The 14,328-nt window shown below is 60.8% G+C and overlaps 1 protein-coding gene across 3 annotated transcripts in view; it reads right to left on the reverse strand.

The window, feature by feature from the left end:
- Positions 1–3,011: 3,011 nt before the first annotated feature.
- Positions 3,012–14,328, reverse strand: part of ADAM33 (ADAM metallopeptidase domain 33) — a 37,888-nt gene continuing 26,571 nt past the window's right edge. Inside the window, exons 17-24 of one of the 3 annotated variants that reach the window (XM_084204436.1) lie at positions 12,247–12,324; positions 11,004–11,112; positions 10,566–10,713; positions 7,491–7,581; positions 6,193–6,441; positions 4,984–5,147; positions 4,445–4,462; positions 3,012–4,043 (exon numbers count right to left, since the gene is read on the reverse strand). In XM_084204436.1, the coding sequence (XP_084060562.1) occupies positions 3,992–4,043; positions 4,445–4,462; positions 4,984–5,147; positions 6,193–6,441; positions 7,491–7,581; positions 10,566–10,713; positions 11,004–11,112; positions 12,247–12,324 (909 nt within the window). In that variant the 3' untranslated portion in view covers positions 3,012–3,991. Of the gene's footprint in view, positions 4,044–4,444; positions 4,463–4,983; positions 5,148–6,192; positions 6,442–7,490; positions 7,585–10,565; positions 10,714–11,003; positions 11,113–12,246; positions 12,325–14,328 lie in introns of all 3 variants that reach the window. The other 2 variants (XM_084204435.1, XM_084204437.1) reach the window with 2 other exon arrangements.

Below are 14,328 nucleotides of genomic sequence, written 5' to 3' on the forward strand. Positions count from 1 at the left end.
TTAACTGCTCCACTGCTTTCTCCCTCTCCTCTTTGATTTTCCCTTTGGCTCTGAGCATGTCTGGCTGCCTGCAGCTCCGTGTGCCCAGGATGTGCTGCCTGCCTGAGGCTGGCTGCTCCTCTTCCAGGTGCCTGCCCCCCTCATCTCCTCCAGCCCAGGATGCTGCAGGAAGGGAGGAAAATAAAAGGGAAAGTTAAAAAGAAAAAAAAAAAAAAAAAAAAAAAAAAAAAAAAAAAAAGGATGAGAAAATAAAAGGAATTGTTCAAAAATCATTTGGCAGCACGTTCAGGCGCAGGGTGGGGCTGTAGGAGTGTCCTGCTCAGAGCAGCAGTCGGGCTGGAGGATCCTGGTGGATCCAGCTCAGGATGTTCTGTGTTTTACAGTTTATATCAGGAGTGTCACCCTGTCCTGCAGCCAGGGGACAGAGCCTGCTGGGGCTGGGACACCACAGCAGGCTGGGCAGACAGGGGCACCTCCCAGTGGGGCTCCGGGGAGCTGAGGAGGGAACTTCTCATCCCCAGGTGGCTTCTCCAGAGTGCCCCAGGAGAACTCACCTGCTGAGCCCCTGGCAGCCACCAGGAGCCCCCTGTCTGTCCCCAACTCCATCTCCTGGCCCTGCTCCTGTCCCTCCTCACCCTGGGCACGCCCAAGGCTGTCACAGCTCCCTGGTGGGGGCCAGCACAGCTGGGACAGGACCGGGGACTTTGTTTGACATCTGAGAGGAGCCACAGCCTGGAAAAGGGGAGTCCAGGTGTGGAGAGGGGAACCAAGGCAGGGAGACAGAGACAACACCTGCCTGAGGTGAGGAGATCCTGAACAGCTTCAGTGGTGGGTGACAGAGAGCCCTGAATGGCCAGGGAGGTGCAGGCACAGAATCCTGGAATGGGTTGGGTGGAAGGGACCCGAAATCCTCCCCAGTGCCACCCATCCACAGCAGGGACACCTCCCCCTGCCCCAGGGGGATCCAGCCTGGCCTTGGGCACTGCCAGGGATCCAGGGGCAGCCCCAGCAAATCTGGGAATTCCAGCCCAGCCCCTGCCCACCCTCCCAGCCAGCAATTCCTTGCCAAGATCCCAGCCCAATCTCCCCTTTCCCAGTGGCAGCTGTTCCCTGGCTCCTGTCCCTCTGTCCCTTGTCCCCAGTCCCTCTCCAGCTCTCCTGGAGCCCCTCCAGGCCCTGCCAGGGGCTCTGAGCTCTGCCTGGAGCCTTCCCTTCTCCAGGGGAGCATTCCCAGCTCTCCCAGCCCGTCACATATTCCCCCTGATGGAAGCAGAGGTCCGCAGGGAGAAGCTGGGAGCTCCTCAGGGGCGCTCAGCAGGTTCCTGCCCCGCTGATGATTTTAATGGATCTGTAAATGGCGGGGCAGGGGAGGAAGATGAAGGAGAAAAGCCGCGCTGGAGGACGCGGTCCCTGGCAATCGGAGGAGGCCGAGCAGAGGGTTCGTGGCCATCTGCTGCCACCTGCTGCCATCTGCTGCCATCTGCTGCCACCTAATGCCACCTAATGCCACCGGGCACCCAAACCCCTCCCGGACCCCAAACCCGAGCCACGTCCCACAGTGGATGTGGCAGGATGGACACACCCAGCTGCGCACCTGGGCACACCTGGGCACACCTGGGCCGGCAGGGAGCATCGAGCTGCAGCCCTGAACGGATCCCACACCCCTGCCTGGGATGGATGGGATGGGATGGGATGGGATGGGATGGGATGGGATGGGATGGGATGGGATGGGATGGGATGGGATGGGATGGGATGGGATGGGATGGGATGGGATGGGATGGGATGGGATGGGGTGGGGTGGGATGGGATGGGATGGGATGGGCCCTGGGCCAGCCCCGCTGGACAGCAGCCCTGAGGCACAAAGGGCTCTGCCAACCCCTCCCCAGCCTGAAGAGCTCAGCTGAGCCCCCTGACCCCCTGTGACAGAGTGGCCCAGTGTGACAGTGTGACCCTGTGTGACCCCATGTGACAGTGTGACCCTGTGTGACAGAGCGACCCAGTGTGACCCTGTGTGACCCCTTGTGACAGAGTGACCCAGTGTGACAGTGTGACCCTGTGTGACCCCATGTGACAGTGTGACCCTGTGTGACCCAGTGTGACAGAGTGTGACCCAGTGTGACAGAGTGTGACCCAGTCCTGCACTGCTGGGGCAGTGTGGAGGGGACACTGCCCAGCCCTGCCTCCACACCAGGGCCACAGGAAGGCCCTGTGGTGGCAGGAAAGTGCCACTGGCGGGCCAGAGGCCAAGCCCAGGGACACTGATCTCGAGATCACCCCAAACCACCCCCTTCCCTTCCAACCTCAGTGACACTGGTTTTCTGATTTTGTTACAGAGTAAGAGGAGATGTTGGATCCCTGATCCCAGCTGCGTATCCATGAACCACAAAAGATATGGAGGTACCGGGATCACAGAACCCTGTGAACACAGAATCATTTCGCTTGGAAAATCCCTCCAGGCTGTGTCCAATCCCCCCTCGTCCCCAGCCCAGAGCTCTGAGTGCCACCTCCAGCCCTTCCTTGGACACCTCCAGGGATGGGGACTCCAAACCTCCCTGGGCAGCCCCTGCCAATGCCCATCCCACAGCTTTTCATGGAGAAATTCCTCCTGAGAATGCTTCAGGGAAGACCCAGGTGCAAGACCAACTCCAGAACAAAGCCCCAGGGTAAGGAGAGCTTGGGTTAAGGCAGCCTCACCCACAAGCTGGGGACAATGGGGACACTGGGGACAATGGAAGCCCAGAGCAGTTGTCTGAGGGCTCTCCCTGAACCTACATCATGGCTGCACACATCCCAAAAGGATTTTTCCCAGGTCAGATGGGATCTGACAGGTGACACCCAGCTGGGTCCCAGGTTTACAGGACCCCTGGGATCTGTTTGCTCTGGCGTGGGCAGAGCCCTGGAGATGCCCTGGTGTCTGAAGGCTCAGGGGACAGGGAGCAAGAAAAGAGCCAGAGGAGCCAGGGGACTTTTCAAAGTCTTTGTTGTCGTCTCAGACCCTGATTGAGCCGCAGGTCAAGTCACAGGAAAGTGGCACCAGCTGTGCAGGTCAACAGCACCTTGGACGGAGGGGTGGGGAGCCCTTCCAAGAACCCCTTTGTCAAACCTCACAACAGCCCTGTGAGGTAGGAAACAGCCCCGGGGGGCTGAGGCACAGAGAGATGCAGCGGCGTGGCCAGGGCAGGGCCGAGCCCAGGGCACGGGCAGGAGCTCCTGCTCCGCTCCCGCTCGCGGCTCCCGGGGCCTCTGCTGGGCTTGGCCCAGGAGCAGGAACAGGCAGCGTTGTGGGGGCTCCCCAGCCCCTCAAGAGCACCCTGGGAGCAGCTGCCACCGGCACTCGGGGCATTCAGACGTTCCCAGACAGTTTCTCCTTCCAGGTGACCCCGGGCTCGTCACCGCTTTCCCCTGTGCAGTGGGACAGGAGGTCAGGGGGAGCCTGAGAACTTGGATCCTTCATGGAAATGTCCCAGCACTGCGTGGCCCAGCCCAAACTGGGCACCAGGTCTCTGCCATGGCAAACATCTCCCCGAGACGATGCCCAGCGTGGAGCTGCAGGCTGGGGGCTGGCAGGCTGGAGGAGGAGGAGGAGGTAGCTGCAAGGACATCACGCTGTCACCAGCATCTTCCACCGGTGGGGATGGTCGCTGCCCCCAGCCACCCATCCCAGCCCGTGTGCAATGTCCAAAGAAGTAAAGATGGGAGGCAGATGGGCCAGGAAACAGTGCCGAGAGCCGTGGTGGGATCTCTGTCAGGGAAACCCCACCTCCAACCAGCCCTGGTCCAGCCGTGGTACCAATGTCCCCTCTCCACCCCACCACTACAGTTTGTGTGCTGAATACAAATTCTGTCTTACAAAAATAGTCCTCTGGTATCAAAAGGGTTCCTAAAACAAGAGGAACGGGAGAGCCCGGTGGCCACAGCAGTGCAAATCAGGAGAGCCAGCTCAGGAAGGGGGGCAGGGATTGTCCCAGGTGTCCCAGGTGTCCCGGGACTGTCACTTCTTTGAGGAGAAGGAGGTGGATTGGACTTTGATGGCTGGGACTGGCCTGGAGCGAGAGGAAAGAGAAAAGAGACGGCTGGTTTGAGTGCAGGCACCAGACACACACCAGCTGCACCACCCCCTTCCCCAGCTCAGGAATTCCTCCAGGGACACGAGTCTGGCTGTCAGGAGTGGATCCCCTGAGGCTGCCCTGCCCCACGCCCAGGGGAGTCAGCAGTGCAGGAGAGCTGGGAGCAGCAGTGGCACTGTCAAGGATTTGGACTTGATCTCCCAACTCCAAACAAAACCCACATCCTCATTCCCTGGGACACAGGTGCCTTGTTGGAGTGCCCAGAGGGACCGTGTCCCATCCAGGAGCCCCTGGGAAGGTGGATTGATCCCCATTTCCCAGCCCAGTGCTGACCCAAAGCCACCCCAGCACAGGGGTCTGTAAATGTCCTCACTCACCTTTGAGGTGGCAGCGGTCTGCAGGAGGGAAGATGAGAGAGCATCACTGTCCATCTCTGCACTCCCTCATCCCCACAGCATCACTCACTGTCCATGCACTCCCTCACCCCCAGAGTGTCCCTGTCCATCCCTGCACTCCCTCATCCCCAGCAGCCCCACAGCATCACTGCCCATCCCTGCACTCCCTCATCCCCAGAGCATCACTGTCCATCCCTGCACTCCCTCATCCCCAGAGTGTCACTGTCCATCCCTGCACTCCCTCATCCCCAGAGTGTCACTGTCCATCCCTGCACTCCCTGATCCCCACAGCATCCCTGTCCATCCTTGCACTCCCTCACCCCCAGCAGCCCCACAGCTCCCCCCAGCTCTGGGCACTCCCAGGGCTGCCACCTCCCTCCCTGGCACCTTCCCTCACCGCCTCGGTCACCCTTGGCCGCCCCATGGAGCGGTGGCTGCAGCCCTTGGGGCGTCCCTCCCACGGGACCCCGGTGCCCCCAGCCAGCGCCCAGCTGTAGGGATCCCCGGCTCCCCCCACTCACTTGAACGGCCTCGTGGCGTGGCTGGAGCCGCTCGTCCCCGGCACCCTGACGTTGGTGGGGGGGACCATGACCAGCAGGGTCTGTCCGTGGGCAGGGGGCAGCTCCTTGGCCAGCAGGGGACTCCCCGGCAGCGGCCGGCGCGGGGCTCGGTGCTTCGGGACCCCCTGACATCGCAGAGGGCACAGAGACAGACAGACAGACAGCCCTTAGAGAACACCCAGGGACCCCTGCAGACCCCCTCCCCTGCAGATCTGGGATCCTTCAAACACAGGGAACACCCAGGGACCCCTGCAGACCCCCTCCCCTGCAGAGCTGAGATCCTTCAAACACAGAGATCACCCAGGGACCCCTCCAGACCCCCTGCCCTGCACCACTGAGATCCTTCAAACACAGAACACCCAGAAAACCTGAGCCCACCCCAGACCTGAGGGGCCTCCTGCAATGTCGTCGCCCTCAGGGGGCTGGGACAGCTCCCAGACAGAGCCCGGCCAGAGGCCAGGAGCTTCCCTGGGTCTGGGAGGGACAGAGCCCACCTGTGGGGACACCCAGCAGAGCTCACCTGTGGGGTCCCTGAGCAGAGCTCACCTGTGGGATACCTGAGCAGAGCTCACCTGTGGGGTCCCCAAGCACACCTCACCTGTGGGGACACCCAGCAAAGCTCACCTGTGGGGTCCCTGAGCACACCTCACCTGTGGGGTCCCCCAGCACCCCTCACCTGTGGGGTCCCCGAGCAGAGCTCACCTGTGGGGTCCCTGAGCACACCTCACCTGTGGGGTCCCCCAGCAGAGCTCACCTGTGGGGTCCCTGAGCACACCTCACCTGTGGGGTCCCCGAGCAGAGCTCACCTGTGGGGTCCCTGAGCACACCTCACCTGTGGGGTCCCCCAGCAGAGCTCACCTGTGGGGTCCCTGAGCACACCTCACCTGTGGGGTCCCCGAGCACACCTCACCTGTGGGATCCCTGAGCAGAGCTCACCTGTGGGGTCCCCGAGCACACCTCACCTGTGGGGTCTCCCAGCAGAGCTCACCTGTGGGGTCCCCGAGCACACCTCACCTGTGGGATCCCCCAGCAGAGCTCACCTGTGGGGTCCCTGAGCACACCTCACCTGTGGGGTCCCTGAGCAGAGCTCACCTGTGGGATCCCCCAGCAGGGCTCACCTGTGGGATCCCCCAGCAGGGCTCACCTGTGGGATCCCCCAGCAGGGCTCACCTGTGGGCTCCTCACGGGGCTGCAGGGAAGAGGTTTCTTCGGAGGCGGGAGCTTGGCCTGGGAGGCGCCGGCCTTGGCGGGGCCCAGGGGGGATTTGGTGGCTGGGGGAGGGGGCCTGGCGGGCCGGGGGTCCCTGGGGCGGGGGGGGATGCCGAGGGGGTCCCTGGGGCGCAGGGGGTGCACCACGTTGACGGGCTGGGAGCCGGGCTGGGCAGCGCCGGGCTGGGCGAGGAACGCGCTCCCGGGGCCCTGCGAGGAGAGAGGGAAAAGGCACAAAGAAACACGGCTGGGGAGGCAGCCCCCTCGGGTTACCTGTTCCAGGTGCTCCACAGCAGGGGTCCCCCAAGGCCTGGGCTCTGGGGAGCTGCAGGAGGAGCCCTGGGACCACCTTCTGGGAGCAGCACTGTTACCAGCCCAGCCAACAGCTGAGCATGTTCAGTGGGGAAGCTGGCAGTGCTGGTGGCTGGATTTGATGGCCTCAGAGATGGACATTAGAGGGCATTTCCAGCCTTCCTGATCCTGTGATTCTGGTTTGCTCCTCACTACCCCCATGGGAACACACAGGGATGAGAAAGGTGCTGGAGACAGAGCAGGGTCAGCTCTGCTGAATCCACACCAGATTTCCAGCACATGTGAGACATCCAAAAAACCTGAATTCTTCCTAAATTCAGTCCTGGTGCCCAAAAAGCACCAATGCAGGTTCAAAGTTAAAAATTCACTGAAGTTTGGTACAGGATAAATGAAAGAACTGGAACATGAGGGAATAGCCAAATGAAGGAAAAACCAAACCTGCAGGAGCCAAGAGCAATGACCCAAGAAGGAAGAACAGACACCTTAAATCAAACTACAAAGCCAAAGACCAACTTTGTTTGAATTTTGGGCTCATTAACATCAGAAAGTGCACCCCTGCTCCCAACACAGGCTGTGATCATCCCTCACTCCCATCTATCCCTTTTCCATATGGGAAATTTCCCAGTGGAAATCAGGGATTTCCCAGTGATCACCAGGGGAGTTTGAGCTCAAACACTCAGTTTTAGGAGGGATGGGCACACCTGGCCATGGACACACCTGGCCAAGGGCACACCTGGCCAAGGGCACACCTGGCCATGGGCTCAGTGCAGACACAGGGCAAGACCAGCACAGGGCACAGGGCTTGCCCAGTTCCTGGGAGCAGAGGTGATACCCACAGGCTGCACATCCCAGCAGGGAATAAAACCGGGCAGCTGAGCTATCCCTGACCCCAGGGAGTTATCCCTGACCCCAGTGAGTTATCTCTGACCCAGTGGGTTATCACTGACCTTAGTGGGGTGGCTGGAGGCTGAAATGTTCCTCAGGGTGAAAGCAGCTCTGGCATGGGCACTGCTCGACTTCCGACCCATGGATTTGTTCCTGCTGGGAATTAGGGACATGGCAAAACAAAGCAACCAAGGGAGCACCAGCTGCCCAAAAAACACTGCCCTGTCTCAATTAACTTCTCATTTACAGCCCCCACTGCTGGGAAACAGGGATGGTCAGTGTGCCATGGGCAGCAGGGATGGTCAGTGTGTGACAGGGATGGTCAGTTTGTGACAGGGATGGTCAGTGTGTGACAGGGATGGTCAGTGTGTGACAGGGATGGTCAGTGTGACAGGGATGGTCAGTGTGTGACAGGGATGGTCAGTGTGTGACAGGGATGGTCAGTTTGTGACAGGGATGGTCAGTGTGACAGGGATGGTCAGTGTGTGACAGGGATGGTCAGTGTGTGACAGGGATGGTCAGTGTGACAGGGATGGTCAGTGTGTGACAGGGATGGTCAGTGTGACAGGGATGGTCAGTGTGTGACAGGGATGGTCAGTGTGACAGGGATGGTCAGTGTGTGACAGGGATGGTCAGTGTGACAGGGATGGTCAGTGTGACAGGAATGGTCAGTGTGACAGGGATGGTCAGTGTGTGACAGGGATGGTCAGTGTGTGACAGGGATGGTCAGTGTGACAGGGATGGTCAGTGTGTGGAGCAGGGATAGTCAGTGTGACAGGGATGGTCAGTGTGTGACAGGGATGGTCAGTGTGACAGGGATGGTCAGTGTGACAGGGATGGTCAGTGTGTGACAGGGACAGTCAGTGTGTGACAGGGATGGTCAGTGTGTGACAGGAATGGTCAGTGTGACAGGAATGGTCAGTGTGTGACAGGGACGGTCAGTGTGTGACAGGGATGGTCACTGTGTGACAGGGATGGTCAGTGTGACAGGGATGGTCAGTGTGACAGGGATGGTCAGTGTGTGACAGGGATGGTCAGTGTGTGACAGGGATGGTCAGTGTGACAGGGACGGTCAGTGTGTGACAGGGATGGTCAGTGTGTGACAGGGACGGTCAGTGTGACAGGGATGGTCAGTGTGTGACAGGGATGGTCAGTGTGTGACAGGGATGGTCAGTGTGACAGGGATGGTCAGTGTGTGACAGGGATGGTCATTGTGACAGGGATGGTCAGTGTGACAGGGATGGTCAGTGTGACAGGAATGGTCAGTGTGTGACAGGGATGGTCAGTGTGTGACAGGGATGGTCAGTGTGACAGGGATGGTCAGTGTGTGACAGGGATGGTCAGTGTGACAGGGATGGTCAGTGTGTGACAGGGATGGTCAGTGTGTGACAGGGATGGTCAGTGTGACAGGGATGGTCAGTGTGACAGGGACGGTCAGTGTGTGACAGGGACGGTCAGTGTGTGACAGGGATGGTCAGTGTGTGACAGGGATGGTCAGTGTGACAGGGATGGTCAGTGTGTGACAGGGATGGTCAGTGTGACAGGGATGGTCAGTGTGACAGGGATGGTCAGTGTGTGACAGGGATGGTCAGTGTGACAGGGACGGTCAGTGTGTGACAGGGATGGTCAGTGTGTGACAGGGATGGTCAGTGTGACAGGGATGGTCAGTGTGTGACAGGGATGGTCAGTGTGACAGGGATGGTCAGTGTGACAGGGATGGTCAGTGTGTGACAGGGATGGTCAGTGTGACAGCGATGGTCAGTGTGTGACAGGGATGGTCAGTGTGACAGGGATGGTCAGTGTGACAGGGATGGTCAGTGTGTGGAGCAGGGATAGTCAGTGTGACAGGGATGGTCAGTGTGACAGGGATGGTCAGTGTGACAGGGATGGTCAGTGTGTGACAGGGATGGTCAGTGTGACAGGGATGGTCAGTGTGTGACAGGGATGGTCAGTGTGACAGGGATGGTCAGTGTGTGACAGGGATGGTCAGTGTGACAGGGATGGTCAGTGTGACAGGGATGGTCAGTGTGTGACAGGGATGGTCAGTGTGACAGGGATGGTCAGTGTGTGACAGGGATGGTCAGTGTGACAGGGATGGTCAGTGTGACAGGGATGGTCAGTGTGTGGAGCAGGGATAGTCAGTGTGACAGGGATGGTCAGTGTGACAGGGATGGTCAGTGTGACAGGGATGGTCAGTGTGTGGAGCAGGGATAGTCAGTGTGACAGGGATGGTCAGTGTGACAGGGATGGTCAGTTTGTGACAGGGATGGTCAGTGTGACAGGGATGGTCAGTGTGCGGAGCAGGGATGGTCAGTGTGTGACAGGGATGGTCAGTGTGACAGGGATGGTCAGTGTGTGACAGGGATGGTCAGTGTGACAGGGATGGTCAGTGTGTGGAGCAGGGATAGTCAGTGTGACAGGGATGGTCAGTGTGACAGGGATGGTCAGTGTGACAGGGATGGTCAGTGTGTGGAGCAGGGATAGTCAGTGTGACAGGGATGGTCAGTGTGACAGGGATGGTCAGTTTGTGACAGGGATGGTCAGTGTGACAGGGATGGTCAGTGTGCGGAGCAGGGATGGTCAGTGTGTGACAGGGATGGTCAGTGTGTGACAGGGATGGTCAGTGTGTGACAGGGATGGTCAGTGTGACAGGGATGGTCAGTGTGTGACAGGGACGGTCAGTGTGTGACAGGGATGGTCAGTGTGACAGGGATGGTCAGTTTGTGACAGGGATGGTCAGTGTGACAGGGATGGTCAGTGTGACAGGGATGGTCAATGTGTGACAGGAATGGTCAGTGTGTGGAGCAGGGATGGTCAGTGTGACAAGGATGGTCAGTGTGCCATGGGCAGCAGGGATGGTCAGTGTGTGATGGGCAGCCTGCAAGGAATGAGAATTCTCCTCGCTTCCAGGCCCCCTGCACCCCTCCCTGGGGTTGTGCTGCTCAAGGACCGTTCTGTCCCGGGCTCTGGGAATTGCTGAGAGCCCTGGATTTCCCAGGCCAGTCTGTCCAGACCCCAGAGCAGGTCTGACACCGGAGCAGGGGCTGTGCACCCCCAGCTCCCCCAGCCCTGCCAGGGTGAAACAAGTGCCAGACGGCCCTGGGGGCTGGGGAGGGAGGGGCTGGCTGCCCACCCACCTGCAGGCGCCGTGGGCCCTGTGCCTGTCCTGGATCCACCTGGCCAGCAGGGAGTTCTCCTGCCGGTACCAGTAGCAGATGCTCAGCGTCAGGGCGGGCAGCAGGAACAGGGAGATGACCACCAGGGCGATCAGGATGGACTCGTGGGCTGCCAGGGGAAGCACAGGGACCGGTGAGGGGCAGGGACAGCCAGCAGCCCTGGCCTCGCTCGGTGCACGTGGTGACCCCTCTGCCCAGCAGCTGGGACATCCCTGCTGGTGCCACCCCAGGAAGGGCACGGCCCCTCGGTGGCCTCTGATGGCAGTGGGTGCCACCAAGCAGCCAGAGCTGTGGGGCTGTGGGGCTGCCTGGGCGGGCCCCTCTGGGAGCAGCCAGCCCTCCCCTGGCCCCGCTGCAGCCCGGGAGCACCTCGGGGCACTGGGGACAGGAGTGACTCACCGTGGCTCTGCACGGGGCCACTGTCCACGCTGCCACCCAGCCCCGGCTTCTCGCAGAACGGGGGGGCCCAGCCGGGGTCACAGTGACAGTTCTTGTTGCTGTTGCACACCTGGGGACAGAGCAGAGGGCTGGCATGTGTGGCAGTGGTGGTCCACAGGGCAGGAATGAACAGTGGTGACACAAGTCTGGGCTGCAGAACTTCACCCCTGACAGTGCTTCCCCTTGGACATCACAGAATCCTGGAATGGTTTGGGATCAGGGAAGGACCTTAAAGCTCCTCCAGTGCCCCCCCTGCCACGGCAGGGACACCTCCCACTGTCCCAGGTGCTCCAGCCCCAGTGTCCAGCCTGGCCTTGGGCACTGCCAGGGATCCAGGGGCAGCCCCAGCTGCTCTGGGCACCTGTGCCAGGGCTGCCCACCCTGCCAGGGAACAATTCCTGCCCCATATCCCATCTCCATCTCTTCTTGCAGTTTGCAGCCATTCCCCCTGCTCCTGTCACTATCTGCCCATGTAAAAAGTCACCCTCCCTCTTCTGTATAAACCCCTTTTAGTGCTGGAAGGTGCCAGAAGGCCCCCCCAGAACCTTCTCATCTCCAGGCTGACCAGCTCCAGCTCTGAGAGCCTCAACCATGCTGGGCAGAGCCAAGGGGCAGGTGTGGATGTTTTACCTGTCCCAAAAGGGTCAATCAGACGCTTTATCTGTCACATCCATAACCCAGCAGTGTCTGTTGCCTCATCTGACAAAGCCCTGCAGCCCACAGAGCTCAGACCTCTGTAACCTTGCAGCTTTGGAGAGCAGTGTCTCCTCCCCTCCCTGAACACTGCCCGGCCTTTCTGCCGTCCCACTTCTCCTTCCAACTCTTGTTTTGCTCTCAGAGGGACCCCGCACCTGCTCTGAGCTCCAAACACTCTCCAGCTCAAATCAGACCCCGATCCAAGTTTTGCAGATGGTCCTTACACACAAACAGTCCTCTTCCTCTCACTGGGACACGGGGGAGCGAAGGTCCCAGCCCAGCCCAGCCCCACTGGGACGGCTCCGAGGGGCAGAAATGCCCTGGGTCGCAGGGCCCATCCCCGTGGCAGACCCTGGGGCTGGCCCCGAGCCCCTGGGTCGCAGGGCCCATCCCCGTGGCAGACCCTGGGGCTGGCCCCGAGCCCCTGGGTCGCAGGGCCCATCCCCGTGGCAGACCCTGGGGCTGGCCCCGAGCCCTGCCCCGGTGCCAGGCTCCCGGCAGAGCTCACCCCGTGGCCGTGGCAGCGGGACACGCACTTCTCCAGCTCAAACAGGGACGCGTTCTGGCACCGCCGGTCCTTGCACACCTGGGGGGACACGAGGGGCTGGGGTCACGCAGGGGCCCGGCAGAGGGGACACCTGGGGGCTCTGCAAAGGATGGGGCTGTTGGAAAATGCGGGGTGGTGAAACCGCACGGCTCCAGCCAAGGGATCCCACTCCCAGCCCCTGCGCAGAGCCCAGCCACCAGCACTCCACACAGCCCACCTGCCAGCTCCTGGAGAAACCACTTCCCAGTTGGCCCCCAAACCCAGGCTCTGGCCAAAATAAACAATGCTGGATTTCAAAACTGGCCACATTTCCTCATGAAAATGTCACTGCTTTGGCCTTCCCAATGAAAATCTCACTGTTAAAATGCCAGACTGGGAACACTGTGTCACCACAGCCAGCCCTCTCTGGAACACACCCCTCCTGCCCTGTCCCCTGCAGCCTCTGCCCTCTCTCAGCTCAACTGGCCCCCTCCAAAGCCCTTGGAGATGCAGGGCTGCAGAGAGCACTGCCCAGTTAGCACTGGATTTGGCAGAGATTTCCTGTTTCCTCTGGGAAACCATCTCTTCATAGGAGGAAGCCTCGTCCATGAAATCCTGGGGCAATTTCCACTGGGGTTGATCCACTCTGAACCGATTTGGTGAAGAAGCTTGGAGGGCACAGAGAGCAATTTGGTGGCCTAAACATGACTGAGCACCTGGGGATGCCCACAAATGCCCCAGGTGAGAAGAACGTGGCCCACAAACACCTGGTGGCAGCAGCTGAGGTGTCACCGAGACAACGCCAACAGGTGTGGAAGGAACCACGCCAGGGCCTGGCTGTGACACCGGGGAGAGCCCAGAGCAGCCTGGAGCTGGGTGAGAGCCCACAGAAGGTGCCTGGAGCTGGGTCAGAGCCCACAGGAGGTGCCTGGAGCTGGGTCAGAGCCCACAGGAGGTGCCTGGAGCTGGGTGAGAGCCCACAGAAGGTGCCTGGAGCTGGGTCAGCGCCCACAGGAGGTGCCTGGAGCTGGGTCAGAGCCCACAGGAGGTGCCTGGAGATGGGTCAGCGCCCACAGGAGGTGCCTGGAGCTGGGTCAGTGCCCAGAGCAGGTGCCTGGAGCTGGGTCAGCGCCCAGAGCAGGTGCCTGGAGCTGGGTCAGCGCCCAGAGCAGGTGCCTGGAGATGGGTCAGCACCCACAGGAGGTGCCTGGAGCTGGGTCAGAGCCCAGAGCAGCCTGGAGCTGGGTGAGAGCCCACAGAAGGTGCCTGGAGCTGGGTCAGTGCCCACAGAAGGTGCCTGGAGCTGGGTCAGTGCCCAGAGCAGGTGCCTGGAGCTGGGTCAGTGCCCACAGAAGGTGCCTGGAGCTGGGTCAGAGCCCAGAGCAGGTGCCTGGAGCTGGGTCAGAGCCCACAGGAGGTGCCTGGAGCTGGGTCAGAGCCCAGAGCAGGTGCCTGGAGCTGGGTCAGTGCTCACAGGAGGTGCCTGGAGCTGGGTCAGAGCCCAGAGCACGTGCCTGGAGCTGGGTCAGAGCCCACAGGAGGTGCCTGGAGCTGGGTCAGTGCCCAGAGCAGGTGCCTGGAGCTGGGTCAGCACTCTCAGAAGGTGCCTGGAGCTGGGTCAGAGCCCACAGGAGGTGCCTGGAGCTGGGTCAGAGCCCAGAGCAGGTGCCTGGAGCTGGGTCAGTGCTCACAGGAGGTGCCTGGAGCTGGGTGAGAGCCCACAGAAGGTGCCTGGAGCTGGGTCAGAGCCCAGAGCAGGTGCCTGGAGCTGGGTCAGTGCTCACAGAAGGTGCCTGGAGCTGGGTCAGAGCCCACAGAAGGTGCCTGGAGCTGGGTCAGCGCCCACAGGAGGTGCCTGGAGCTGGGTCAGAGCCCAGAGCAGGTGCCTGGAGCTGGGTCAGAGCCCACAGGAGGTGCCTGGAGCTGGGTCAGTGCCCAGAGCAGGTGCCTGGAGCTGGGTCAGAGCCCAGAGCAGGTGCCTGGAGCTGGGTCAGAGCTCACAGAAGGTGCCTGGAGCTGGGTCAGCGCCCAGAGCAGGTGCCTGGAGCTGGGTCAGAGCCCAGA

Source organism: Fringilla coelebs, assembly GCF_963513975.1.
Source record: "Fringilla coelebs genome assembly, chromosome: 4".
Lineage (NCBI taxonomy): Eukaryota > Metazoa > Chordata > Aves > Passeriformes > Fringillidae > Fringilla > Fringilla coelebs.